This window comes from Aspergillus versicolor (assembly GCF_001890125.1).
Source record: "Aspergillus versicolor CBS 583.65 unplaced genomic scaffold ASPVEscaffold_7, whole genome shotgun sequence".
In the NCBI taxonomy this organism is placed as follows: Eukaryota; Fungi; Ascomycota; class Eurotiomycetes; order Eurotiales; family Aspergillaceae; genus Aspergillus; species Aspergillus versicolor.
This window is the reverse complement of record NW_024467530.1, coordinates 839,994-852,249: the sequence shown is the minus strand read 5'-3', so window position 1 is coordinate 852,249 and position 12,256 is coordinate 839,994. Positions and strand designations below refer to the sequence as shown.

Here is a 12,256-nt window from a genome sequence, read left to right as displayed (position 1 = left end):
ATTTCATCACCCGTCCGGCCTCGGTTCACTCCCTCTCCTGAGCCATCCAGCGATCTCTTCTGGCCCGTGATCTGGGCTAGTTGCTGCAAGTAATTTCCCTCCAGACAGCCGGCGCGGGAGGACTGCCGATGATTATACACAATAGCCCTGCATATAATACCCTGAACATAATGCGTACCGCTTTCCAATAGAACTGTCACTCAGAATATATCTTACGATGCTTCCCCTGTTCTGATTGTGCCTCCCCTCTGCATTGGGCATTGAGTTCGAGGGCACAGACTGGGACCGTGCTTTTTCTACATCGTGCTACTTAGGTCTAGACTCTGGTAGCCTTGGTCCGCTCAGGAGTTGCTAAGAATGAACGTCGTCTAATTCAATCTCATAAGTTTCAATAAACAAAGAGGAAATCAACCATCCTACAAGACCTGGGTGCGATAGTCATCCATCATCCACCTTGAAATGTCCAACAGGCTAGTAGAGATAGAAATAATGGAAGAAAAAAAATAAAATAAAAAAAAAAAAGATAAAACCATGTCCAAAAATCTTACATTTCACCCAAAATCTCAAAAAAAGATATAAAAGAACCCAAGACCATCAAGACGTAACATGACTTTGCAATCCGAACTCGCGCCGAGTGATACAATTCGAAGGGTATCAAAGACATTTTCTCGCCAACCAGCGAGGACCCATGACAGAATAAACCAGACCAGAAAATAGAAGGAGAGAACAAGAAGGAAACGGGAGTTGCCCCAACGATCATAGCAGAATCAGATAGTTGGATGGAGCAATGCCCGTATCCCCGTTGGCTTTCCTGGCCTGCCACCATCGGCCGCTGACATCTGACACCTCCAGCTCCTCGCCCTTGTCGAAGCCAATCTCGTTGGCGTCTTCTGGGTTGGCATCGTACTTGTAGATGGCCTTGGCCTTGTATGGGTATTCCGTTGGTGCAGGAACCTCTCCAACGGTGTCAGGGTTGCTGGCATTAGGCGGAGCCAGACCGGTAAATCGGGCCTGCGAGGGGCTGCGCGTCTCGCCAGGGGCCCCGCCGTGGTATCCTGAAACAGGTGACGAGGTCTCGAAGCCGCTGAGCTGTGCGGATGTGTACATCTGAGGGGTTGGGCGGCTTGCAGTAGTCTCGGGCCGAGCACCAAAGGCAGACGACATTGGTCGGTTGGCTCCGTACGAGCCGTGGTGCTGCTCTTTGTTAAGCGCGAATGAGTCGATAAATCCGCGGTGCTTCGCCTGGGGAGTCGCTCCAAAGTAGAAAATCCACACAATCTATCCAAGTTAGAACATGTCTAGGCCAAAATGCGTAGGTGTCTCACGTTAACCATGCACAGAAGAATAAAACCAGCACCTGCGGCTTGGAACGCGGGGATATTCTTAGTTTGATTTGTTGTACCGGAAGTGCTGGTTTGAGTGCTTCCATTGAACATCGAATTTGCGGATATTGAGTTCATAACAAGATCGGCAGCAAGGTACCCCACGACCTGGACTTGGTTAGCACTGGTGTAAAAAAAAAAAAAGGACGTGGAACAGGAAAACACATACTGCTACTCCGTACGTGAGGCCAGTGTCAGTGATAAATACCACGATCACACCGACATTGCAGCACAACGTGTAGGCAACGGCCCACCACTGAAAGCTGGGATAGTTTGCCTGTACAGCAGCGGCGATAGATGCAACAAAAGCAATCACCCATCCGAGCTAGCACCATAATTAGCCCCAAACCGACAGATATGCGCCGACAAGACATACCGTTGCAATAGACCACAGGGTGATCGCTATAACGAGGTCGCGGAGAAAGATATTGGAAATTAATGGGTGGGCATGCTTCTCTAGCAGTAGTAGTATGCATAAACAGTGTATCTAAATAGAACTACTTACATACACCGATTACTCAGCGGGAAGACTTCTGGCTCAACCAGTTGGATGTAAATATCAGGTTCTTATGTCCACTGCAACCACCCGATGTCGAGATCCCGGCCGGGGATACATCCTGGGAGACAATCCCGCTCTTTGCCCGTACTTTCCTATTCGCCGTGAGTAATATAGCTAATAATGCATCTATATATTCTGTGCTATTGTATCTCCCCGGCTTCTGAATCCGAGTCATACTCTAAGGACAGTCTATCGCCATGGATAATGCCGGGAACTGGGAACAGATTGCCTGCGAGAAACGGTCTCTTCGGGACAAAGCCTTGAGGCCATATATGGTTTCAGATCTGGACCGACGAGAGCCCCGAGTGCAGAACCCCCAGGAGCGTTCTCGCATATATGATCCCATTGCCGAGGAAATCACCGAGATTGATAATATCCCTACTCTTCTCGAACATTTACGATCCGGAAAATACACTGCTGAACAGGTGACCCATGCATACATTCGAAGGTGCGTACAGTGTGGCTGTCTGTCTGTATCGATTGATGGGAACGGCTTACTTGGCTGGACGCGAGAACATGGAAGACTAACCTGGGTACTACAGAGCTGTGGTAGCCCATCAGCTGGTACGCCGTGCTATCATACCTATCAGAATACTGAAATAGTCATCATCTTGATTAACCTCCTCCTGTTAGACAAATGCCAGTACGGAAACAGTGTTTGATGAGGCACTCGCCCAAGCCCATGCGCTGGACCATCACCGTCAGAGAACTGGTGAACTTCAAGGGCCTCTTCATGGAATCCCGGTGACTGTCAAGGACCAATTTAATCTTAAAGGAGTGGATACTACCTTGGGATATGTTGGCCGTTCGTTTTCCCTTGCTACAGAAGATGCTGTAATTGTACGGATCCTAAAGGAGATGGGCGCGGTTGTCTTGCTCAAAACAAACTTGCCCCAGACTCTCATGGTACGTTCTTTTTCCCAAGTGCCGGCTTTATATGGACACTTTTGGTAACTATTTGCAGTGGGGTGAAACGGACAATCCTCTTTGGGGCCGGACGGTAAACCCACGGAATCCCGACTTCATCCCAGGTGGATCGACTGGTGGTGAGGGTTCTCTATTGGCTCTACATGGGTCCATCTTGGGTTTGGGAACAGACATTGGAGGAAGCATCAGAATTCCGGGAAGCATGAATGGAGTATATGCGTTTAAGCCAACTGTTAGCTGTCCCTTCTTCTAGAACGTATGCGGTAGTTTCAGTGCTGACCTTTATTAGAGTAGCAGATATCCAGATATAGGAGTTCCTGGGCCTATGGAAGGCCAGGAACATGTGTACTCCTCTTCTGGCCCCTTGGCTCGTGACATGAAGTCTCTGTGCTATGTGAGTCGTCTGGTTGCGGATTCTGAGCCTTGGGAGTTTGACCCTAAATGTGCTCCTCTTCGCTGGAACGAGACGATCCTTCAAGAGATGCAGACCCGGCCCTTGGTCATTGGATTAATTCTAGATGACGGGGTTGTTAAGATCCATCCTCCTATTGAAAGAGCGCTCCGGGATCTATCCTCCAAGCTCAAGGGACAAGGTCACGAAATAATCCCATGGAATACAGCCGGCCATTATGATTGCGCGAAGCTCATCGACAAGTATTACGCCGCCGACGGGTTTGAGGATGTTCTTCGTGACCTTAACGCTGCTGGAGAGCCGATGATTCCCCATGTACAACGTCTGGCCGACCACGCAAAGGGAAAGGCACTATCAGTCTATGAATATTGGCAAGTGAACAGGAAGAAGATTGCGTTGAGGCAACAATACCTCAGGAGGTGGAACGCGACTCGATCTCCGTCTGGAAAGCCAGTCGACGTGCTTCTAGGACCAACGACACCGCATACTGCTATCCCGCATCAGAAGTTGCGATGGACGGGCTACACAAAGGTCTGGAACTTGCTCGATTATCCGGCTGTCACCTTCCCTGTGGATAAAGTTAGAAGGGAGATAGACATCCAGCTGAAGGGTTACCAACCGCGCAATGACCTGGATGCATGGAACTGGGGCCTCTATGATCCCGAGAACATGGATGGCCATCCGGTTAATTTGCAGGTTATAGGGAAGGCACTCAATGACGAGAAGGTTTTGGGGGCAGCAACTATGATCGAGAGTATATCGAGGGGAAGCAAATAGGTTTTCTCATGTATATCGAACGTCTAGGTGCAAAAGGGTGGCTTTAGGCAGATAGGAATCCACCGCTGAGTACAACATCAGAGCCATACTGTGCGTATGGTGCTTCATATAGCTTTCTCAATATATACTATCTAATCCAACCCTACAAAGCTATCTGGGTTTGATCTGAGATGGTAGCCCGCGAATACCCTCGAGTTCATGTTCTTGAAAATTCATGTTGAAGTATTTCACCAATGCACTGACTCTATCCTCCTCTGCATTGAATGTCTGCAAGGTCTCGGTCTTTTCGCGAAGTACCCTCTTGACTTCTCTCCCAGCAAGAATATAAATTCCAAGGGGTTCAAGGCCTTGGTCATCCAGGATTACACGGGTACAAGCTAGCTTTTGCGTAAATAGAATCGACCGACTCCTGCTCGTGAAGAAGTTCATCATATTGAAGTCCTCGAACAGGAATTCCACTTCAGAGAACGAGTACTGCGGAATCCAAGGGCTCTGGTGGTCGCCCCGGGCATGGTAGATCAAGACCTTCTGTGTTTGATCCATAAATTCAGCCAGAGGTGCCTTAGTCAAGCGCATTTCGCTGGGCCAAATTAATGTAGCTGTGATATCCTCCTGAAGCAGTAACGGGCTGGTAGGAGTATTACGGCCGAACCCAACATCAATCTATAATTTGCCTTGATTAGGATTATTTATATATGAGTACTAAACGCGTGGCGGGACGTACCATGTACTTTTGACCAGATATAGTCACGATAAGGATCATATGGCTCCTACACACTTCTGTTAGACGCCAGTTGCTTCTGGAGGGTGGTCATCCATAGTACACTTACAGGGGTATATAGCCTTCATCAGTTGGGTCTCCTGTAACGACTGTACGGCTCACGCGGCCTCCGGTCGGATACACCTCATATCCCAGAGAGCATAGGACCATATAGAGGAGATTGGTATTTTCCATGCAATACCCATCAAGACCACGGATAACTAGTCTCTCAAAGACACAGGAAGGGTGGATTGAGATTGAATGGTGACTTGAGTAATGCAGAGCCGTATTTCCCCAGGTAATTGACCCTAGATGTCGCCGTTGCAATTCAGTCAGGGCTGCAAGAGCGTCCTCGTTCACAGAATCTTGAAGTTGCTGTAGGCGCGAATTACTATTGCCTGTAGGAGTGGCGTAGTCAGCATATTTAATGCGCTGGAGGTACAATTCTAACTGATCAGGGTTGAGGGTGGGAGGGATTGCAGGCATTGTTGATGCAGGCACGATATGCACAGGACAACTGTGGGTTCGAGATGGAAAATGGGCACAACGGCTTTTACTGTTGAAGATAGCTGGCGGTTCGTGCACGGCATATGGCCATTTTGCTCCCCGTCATCCGGCCCATACGCGGACTCCCCGTCCAATCGGCACAAGCTGGTGCATGAGGCATGCCAGCTCCTTGTGCTGAGGATATCTTATCATTTAACTACAAACGGCGGAGATTGGCAGCGCAAGTCCGTAGACTACCATCAAACAGCCACTGGGCAGAAGTGGTAAATGAGTGACATTGGGAATACTATAGACAGTCTAGCTTGGCCTGGAAGTACACCAGGTGGTTAATCTCGAGAAAAGGTTCTAAATTCGTGGTGGCAAAAGGGCACTGGTGGGCTGGTCCACCTGGGCGTGAACTCCTCGCTCGCATACTTCACCACGGGGGCGAGAACGCGCAGATCAGCACCAAAGACCGAGTCAGAGAAGTGCACATAGTAGTCTTCCTTCTTCGCGAGATCGCTGTTTTCGTCCCACGCCTTCAGAATATTGTAATACAGAGGCGCAACATGCGCATCGCTGGACCACGGGGCGAAGCGATAAGTGTCTTGAATCCTCTGTACGACCTCACGTTGGTACAGCCGAACCTCAGGATCCAGCGTCGCCATGTTGTATGCAGTCAGTGCGCTATGGCCATGATAAGATCCACCGTATTTCGCGCGATCCCGGAGTCCGCACATGATGGTTAGTGCCGTCACAATGCCGGTTGACATGTCCGAGATGGGCAGACTGGGAAGCACTCCCTGTCCCTTGGGGCATCCGAATGCCTGGCCCATGATGTACGAGCTCCCTGCCGCCGCATCGGCAACTTGCTGCCACCCGGGGCGCTCGCTGTAGTAACCATCCGGGCCGTAGCAGTTCTCGTCCACGTAAACGATGCCTCTGCCGCGCCTCTCGGCCATCTTCTGAGCGGCGTCAAAGCCAAACCCCCGGCGTGTGAGAGATCCCAGGCGATAGCCCTGGATGATTACATCGGCTTCTTCAAACAACTGCGTCAGTCGCGCGTGGTCGCCAGGGTCATCCAGATCCAGGTCGAGCGTTGTCTTGCCCGCCATCAAAGAGGAAGGCTGCGCGGGAGTGTAGTCCTTCAGCTTCGATGAATTCACGCGGATGACGTCGGCGCCCATCGAGGCGAGCGCGGCGCCGGTTGCGGTCGCAGCAATAATACGAGCCAGTTCCACGACCTTGATTCCCGCCAACGGGCGTTTGTCGGCCAGCTTCATCAGGGGCGTGGGCGGGGGACCATGTCCGTGTCTAGCATAGTTGACCAGCGGATGGCGAGCCAGAGATCTGCCCATTTGCGTGTTACGCCAGCTTTCGGGTGAATGCACTATCGAGCCCGATAGGCCGTGCTCCAGCATGAGCTGCTCGATCTCCCTAGCTCGATATGTGCGGACACGTTCCCCGATAAGACGGTAGGCTTCATCATTGGACCGCAGAGTATCCTCAGCGTCCCTTGTAATGCCGATTGTGCGTAACATGGTCCAAGGATCGAGTGAGCCATGGAGCTGGAACCAGATGCCCTCATCCGCAGTCGGATAAATGGCTGTGGCACGATACACCAATGGAGAGCCTGATTGACGGTCTTTATCCCATTGGGGCACGCTCGGCAGGGCGATCACGGATGGGCCCATCTGCCCGTCAACAGTGACGAGCGCTGGAGTGGCTGGATACAGCCCTGCGTGGTTCGTGTTGACGTATGTTGTCGTGCTGGTGGTTTCGCCGCGAAGATGGAGTATTTCAAGGCCCACGATACCAACCATAGCATGCAGCACTGCAGTAACAACCTGTGCCTTGATCGGCCCCGGAAGGCAAGGCAGCTCGTTCCCTTCAAACGCCACCCCATCCAGTAGGGCTTGGTCCTGCGTGAATCCGGGCGTCTGGGCTGCGAAGACCTTCAACAATCGTATACATTCTTCAGGCACCGGCGTGAAACTCGTGTCGACGTATGTCCCGGGACCATAGCTTTCCTGAGACATTTTTATTTATTTGTGTATTTCCTTTGGTGATACTTCCTGTTAAAGGAGTTGGGCGTCATGCTTCGTCCCGGCTAAGCGGAAATATCAGCATTTGTATCAAAGCACCCTTCCACATGAATACCGGCTCACAATTAGCCCATATTGCCTTACCAGCTGTCTACAGCACTAGTAATAATTTATTGCCGGATCTTCCAATCGGGGACCGCGGGGGCTGTCCGGCGGACCTTCTTTGTGTACCCGACAACCGACAACGCCGTAACCGACATACAACATTGACGGTCCGTGCTTTATTTGCCAGTTTGGACCCTACAACTCTAGGGCACATTGCTGCCCTTTTAATGGCATTCCCTTCAAATTCTTGACAGTACTGTCTGAATAGTGGAGTTCAGAACCCGCAGTATGCAAGATCATATTAAGACTGTCGCCGTCATCGGCTGTGGTGTCATCGGAGCGAGCTGGGCATCTCTGTTCCTATCCAGAGGCTTGAACGTCATCATTTTTGACCCCGCCGAAGGATCTCAAGAAGCATTTAAGAAGTACTTGCAAGGTGCATGGCCTGCTTTGAAAGCATGTAGGCCCACCGAAGACGCGTGGGCCAGGAACTACAAGTTCGTTGACGACCTGGCATCGAGCCTACCGGAGGCCGATTTTGTCCAAGAAGTATACACCGCAGAGTTGATACCTTGATACATAGGCCACACGTGCCCTAGACATAGCATTGCTAACTAAAGACGTCTCGCAGAACGGACCGGAGCGCCCCGAATTCAAGCAGCAGCTCATGCAGACCCTTGATGAGCATACCAGACCAAGGGTTGTAATCGCGTCCTCTTCCTCTGGTCTGCCTGCATCTGGTTTTATCGAGCGGTGCCAGAAAGACCCGAGTCGCATCCTAGTTGGCCATCCATTCAATCCACCACATCTCATTCCCCTGGTGGAAGTTGTCCCCCACCCGGGCACCGACGCCACCACGATATCAACCGCAGGGGACTTGTACAGGTTCCTTGGGAAAAAGCCCATTCTGCTTCGTCACGAAATCCCAGGGTTCGTCGCCAATCGTCTGCAAGCCGCGGTCAACAACGAAGCATACAGCCTTATTAGCCGCGGGATTGTCTCGGCTGAAGATCTCGACACCGCGGTAACATCAGGCCCGGGTCTTCGATGGGCCCTGACAGGTCCATTTGTTACAAATGCGCTTGGTGGCGGCGGGGGACCAGACGGATTTGCGCAGCGGATTGAACGGCTTGGTCCTGCGATTCGGGGCTGGGAGGAGGATATGTCGAAGCATCGGTTCGATTGGAGCGAGGAAAGCGTCGAGGCTCTGAACGAGGAGGCTTTGAAATGGTTGAACTCGGTGGATTGGGATGGCATCAATCGGAACAGAGACCAAATGTTGTTACAGTTGCTGCAAGCAAAATCCCAGAGCTCATTGCTCAATTAGAGGGTAAATTCGCCTAATATATGCTAATCCAAGGGGTCCTATCATGGTGCTTTAGCGAATCATTCCAAGACCATAAACAATGCTTTCGCGAATGCCTTGGTACCCAAAGGCCAGGTCCAGCTCGATTACCGCCCCCAGGATTAAGAAAATCGTGAAAGCTGATTTTACAAGTTCGGGTTGCTGAATATGGTATGAGTTACAGCTCATTCTAGGAACTTCACAAGGCCATCGGTGTACATGGACGTTTAAAGCTAGCTATATATGTACAACTGAATTGAGTCAAACCCATGAAACATTCATCCTACGCCACTGAGAGCCAAAGATCGAACCACTCGATAAAGCTCTTGAAACTCTGCTCTTTGGCCCATTTCTCATATGGATCGGACAGAAACGCCCGTGACTAAATGGAGCTCTTAGCATGCGTCTGGAACAAGGACTACCAGGGCCAAACTCACAGCAAATCCATGTCCAACATCAGAGAAAATCTGCATATTGAACCTTTTCTTCCCGTCCGTCATAATCTCGACTGCCCTGCTGCGTTGCTCAGGCATAAAGAGGCCATCTGTGTTTGGCACCGAGAACAGAATAGGCGCTTGAACTGGTCAGCAGTTTACAGCTCATCGGCTGAAAGACTCTTACCCTCAATGTTGAATACATGGCTTTCGTTCATGAATGCCGGATGGGCGATGGCACCAACCTTGCAGAACCCATCTTTAGAAAGCTGGGTACAGACGAACCGAGCTCCCCAGCTGTCAGATAATGATAAATCAGTACATGTCACAAGTTAAATCAGTGTGACGAACCAATGCCCTGCACAGACAAATTTCACTTTGCCGTTGTTTCCATACGTTGCTTCGACGTCCTTTACCCACTTCGCAGCAATGCCGTCGGCGGATCTCATGTGCTTGTTCTTCCAACCTTGAAAGTCGAAGTTGGGATCATTCAACGGATTCTCAGAATGCTTCCACATCGGGTCCTAAATCCCCAGGCGTAAGTCAGTCTATCCAAGGTCGTACTGTGCAGTCTCTTACCCCGGCGAAATAATCGACGCCCAACGTCAGGTACCCACCAGCGGCAAACGCATCCATCGTCAGGAAATTGTTGATGTGCAGGCCAAAAACGTCCGGGAAGAAGAGGAGCACATGTCCGTTGGCTATCTTTGCGTCCGGCGTGGCCACATAGGTGTCTACGCCGCCCATCTGCACGACTTTGCCTGCTGGCTCTCCAGAATGGATGGAACCTTTGAGGCAGCAACGCTCAGCTGGCTTGGCTAGAACAGGATCTTCCACTGTACTCATTATGTGTTGTTAAGGGGACGTTGGGTTCGGAAATTTAGCCGTTATGGCGCCAGGGGTTGCCTGGTAGTTATATCCGGAATTGGCCATTGCACATCTCGTCTGGGCTTATTGTTCAGTTGTCCGGATAGCCGGGGGATCTTCGGGAGTGCTTGAACACGCGGCAAAGTGCCTTTCCTGAACCGCCTCGGGCTTGCCCACGAGGACACGTTGGGGTCGGAATCATACGCATCGGCCAATCCCTTGGTGCTGCTTAATCGTACTGGTCGGAAACAGCCGGTTCTTCCCCGCATCTGAATGTAGTTCGTATCTCCGTTACCATGTTGGTATATATCGCAACTTAGATGCGTCGGAGGGATCATCATGGAAGTTGTTATCGATCCACACTATGGCTAGAGATACTATCAGAGGTTTACATGTTGCCATCGTCGGTAGGTTTCCCATGACGTGCATATAGACTTCTCGTGGTGCTTATCCGAGACCGAATCTAGGCGCCGGCATTGGGGGACTCGCCCTTGCTATGGGCCTGGAAAAGAAAGGCGTGCCTTACACGATCTATGAAGCAGCCCCCGAATATTCCGTTGTGGGGTAAGTTCAGGATTTCCCGCCATGGTTTGACAGTATTATCTATCTATCTATCTGACAACAGAAAACAGCGCGGGTATTGGGTTCGGGCCTAATGGCGATGTCGCGTTGGACATGATCCAGGAGGGCTTTCGTGCCGAATACGATAAAGTGTGCGTAGGCAATATGCCCGGCCAGCCTCAGGATATCTACTATGAAGGAATGCTCTTGAAGGAGGGCCTGGGTACGCAAAGCTTGTCCCTTTCCCTGGTCGCTAACCTGGGGGGGCGCCTTTCAGCTAACTGTCTGCCAAAGGTCTCGGTGAAGCCTGGCACGGTCATTCGACCTGGGGCCACCCAGACTACGTCCGTAGAGGTGTCCGTCACTCTGATCCGCGATACAGTTATCTAGGTGAATGGTACTAACGTTGACTAGGCCCACCGCAACGCCGTCCTTCAAATTATGACCAGCTTCATCCCGATCGAGAAAGTCCGTTTTAGCAAGTGTGTGGAAGAGATTCAACAGTGTCCTGACAAGGTTATCTTGAAATTTGCAGACGGCGGCGTTGCTGAGGCTAGTATCCTTGTCGGAGCTGATGGAATCAAGAGTATGGTGAGGGCCCACGTCTTGGGACAGTTGTATCCTAGCCAGGTCGAGCCTGTTTACGCCGGCTCGTATTGCTACCGTGGCGTGATATTGACATCCGAAGCCAAAGAGATCTTTGGGGATCTCACGGACGTAGCGAAGATGTACCTCGGCGACAACCGCTGCTGTATCACTTATCTGATTTCCAAGGGCGATGTAAGTCGATATACTGTCAGGTTTCCCACAAGCAGTATGGTATGCTAACCGCTCATGCGTGCAAGGAATTCAATTTCCTCCTTTGCGCCATTGATGATAAACCCTGGGAGTTCAAGAATGTTGTATCACAGAAGATCACGCACGAGGCTATGATGGCTGACTTCGGAGGATCCAGCGTTGACGAGCGGTTTCGGCGTTTGTTGAGCAAAGCCATGCCGGTTAAATGGGGGTTCTTCCATCATCGGTATACGTCGACATATTATCGTGATCGGGTAGTCCTTCTGGGTGACAGCGCCCATGCATCTCTGCCTTTCCAGGCCGCCGGCTCTGGTCAGGGCTTGGAAGATTCCTTGATTCTCTCAAACATTCTGGCCAAGATCTACGGCGCTGCAGACCAAGGGGCCGCGCTTGGTCCGTATATCCGTGCTGGATTTGCCGCTTACGACTCGATTCGACGGCCGAGAGCTCAGAGACAACTTGAGACGGCTTATGAAATGAGCCACATGATTCATTTCCAGCACTCGGAAACAGGCAAGGAGATGGAAAAGATCGCTGGTAAACTGCAGGAAGGGTGGTTCGACTGGATATGGTTCCATGACCTGAACGGGGATATCGAGTCAGCATTTCGGAAAATGGACGAGGAATTGAATGCGTAAGTTTTGACCTCAAATCATGTATGTCCCTTCTATATACAATACAGAAGGCTGTGTGCCCGCAGATTGCCAGGACTTTACATGCTAACAGCGGCCCCCTTGGCTTATATCAGGGCGAAGATTTGATGTCGGACAATTCCAGTGATTCGTGCTCATAATGGCA

The 12,256-nt window shown here is 50.9% G+C and overlaps 7 protein-coding genes across 7 annotated transcripts; 3 read left to right on the top strand and 4 right to left on the bottom strand.

The window, feature by feature from the left end:
- Positions 1–756: 756 nt before the first annotated feature.
- On the bottom strand, positions 757–2,312 carry sho1 (osmosensor SHO1; the record flags this gene model as incomplete). The annotated part of the gene is made up of 4 exons (XM_040815689.1): positions 2,030–2,312; positions 1,552–1,707; positions 1,326–1,490; positions 757–1,278 (listed from the first exon to the last, which is right to left on the bottom strand). Exons 1-4 carry the CDS (start codon positions 2,114–2,116, stop codon positions 757–759), a joined length of 930 nt encoding a protein of 309 aa, XP_040669964.1. The 5' UTR covers positions 2,117–2,312.
- ASPVEDRAFT_172146 (uncharacterized protein) lies at positions 1,976–4,110 on the top strand. Its single transcript, XM_040808720.1, has 6 exons — positions 1,976–2,389; positions 2,484–2,505; positions 2,575–2,847; positions 2,906–3,100; positions 3,158–3,262; positions 3,299–4,110. Exons 1-6 carry the CDS (start codon positions 2,139–2,141, stop codon positions 4,055–4,057), a joined length of 1,605 nt encoding a protein of 534 aa, XP_040669963.1. The 5' UTR covers positions 1,976–2,138; the 3' UTR covers positions 4,058–4,110.
- A 97-nt stretch (positions 4,111–4,207) lies between these two features.
- ASPVEDRAFT_30670 (arylamine N-acetyltransferase family protein) lies at positions 4,208–5,303 on the bottom strand (the record flags this gene model as incomplete). The annotated part of the gene is made up of 3 exons (XM_040810373.1): positions 4,208–4,720; positions 4,782–4,857; positions 4,888–5,303. The coding sequence occupies 3 exons, from the start codon at positions 5,301–5,303 to the stop codon at positions 4,208–4,210; spliced, it is 1,005 nt and encodes a 334-aa protein (XP_040669962.1).
- Positions 5,304–5,577: 274 nt separating this feature from the next.
- Positions 5,578–6,883, bottom strand: ASPVEDRAFT_43659 (uncharacterized protein). Its single transcript, XM_040812874.1, has one exon. It carries the CDS (start codon positions 6,842–6,844, stop codon positions 5,651–5,653), a length of 1,194 nt encoding a protein of 397 aa, XP_040669961.1. The 5' UTR covers positions 6,845–6,883; the 3' UTR covers positions 5,578–5,650.
- Positions 6,884–7,649: 766 nt separating this feature from the next.
- On the top strand, positions 7,650–8,849 carry ASPVEDRAFT_152586 (uncharacterized protein). Its single transcript, XM_040808315.1, has 2 exons — positions 7,650–8,002; positions 8,085–8,849. The coding sequence occupies exons 1-2, from the start codon at positions 7,742–7,744 to the stop codon at positions 8,778–8,780; spliced, it is 957 nt and encodes a 318-aa protein (XP_040669960.1). The 5' UTR covers positions 7,650–7,741; the 3' UTR covers positions 8,781–8,849.
- Positions 8,850–9,081: 232 nt separating this feature from the next.
- ASPVEDRAFT_54414 (dienelactone hydrolase family protein) lies at positions 9,082–10,501 on the bottom strand (the record flags this gene model as incomplete). The annotated part of the gene is made up of 6 exons (XM_040814929.1): positions 9,082–9,180; positions 9,236–9,372; positions 9,420–9,529; positions 9,584–9,756; positions 9,812–10,068; positions 10,492–10,501. The coding sequence occupies 6 exons, from the start codon at positions 10,499–10,501 to the stop codon at positions 9,082–9,084; spliced, it is 786 nt and encodes a 261-aa protein (XP_040669959.1).
- ASPVEDRAFT_135768 (uncharacterized protein) lies at positions 10,464–12,096 on the top strand (the record flags this gene model as incomplete). The annotated part of the gene is made up of 6 exons (XM_040807240.1): positions 10,464–10,506; positions 10,567–10,663; positions 10,732–10,883; positions 10,955–11,016; positions 11,075–11,440; positions 11,506–12,096. The coding sequence occupies 6 exons, from the start codon at positions 10,464–10,466 to the stop codon at positions 12,094–12,096; spliced, it is 1,311 nt and encodes a 436-aa protein (XP_040669958.1).
- Between the last annotated feature and the right edge of the window lie 160 nt (positions 12,097–12,256).

What these genes read in the sequence shown, in the direction of transcription:
- ASPVEDRAFT_172146 (XM_040808720.1), top strand. Translation starts at nt 2,139, where the DNA reads ATGGATAATGCCGGGAACTGGGAACAGATTGCCTGCGAGAAACGGTCT. An exon ending in ACTTGCCCCAGACTCTCATG is followed by an intron (nt 2,848 to 2,905) that starts GTACGTTCTTTT and finishes AACTATTTGCAG; the next exon opens with TGGGGTGAAACGGACAATCC. An exon ending in TATATGCGTTTAAGCCAACT is followed by an intron (nt 3,101 to 3,157) that starts GTTAGCTGTCCC and finishes GACCTTTATTAG; the next exon opens with AGTAGCAGATATCCAGATAT.
- ASPVEDRAFT_152586 (XM_040808315.1), top strand. Translation starts at nt 7,742, where the DNA reads ATGCAAGATCATATTAAGACTGTCGCCGTCATCGGCTGTGGTGTCATC. An exon ending in AGGCCGATTTTGTCCAAGAA is followed by an intron (nt 8,003 to 8,084) that starts GTATACACCGCA and finishes GACGTCTCGCAG; the next exon opens with AACGGACCGGAGCGCCCCGA.
- ASPVEDRAFT_43659 (XM_040812874.1), bottom strand. Translation starts at nt 6,844, where the DNA reads ATGTTACGCACAATCGGCATTACAAGGGACGCTGAGGATACTCTGCGG.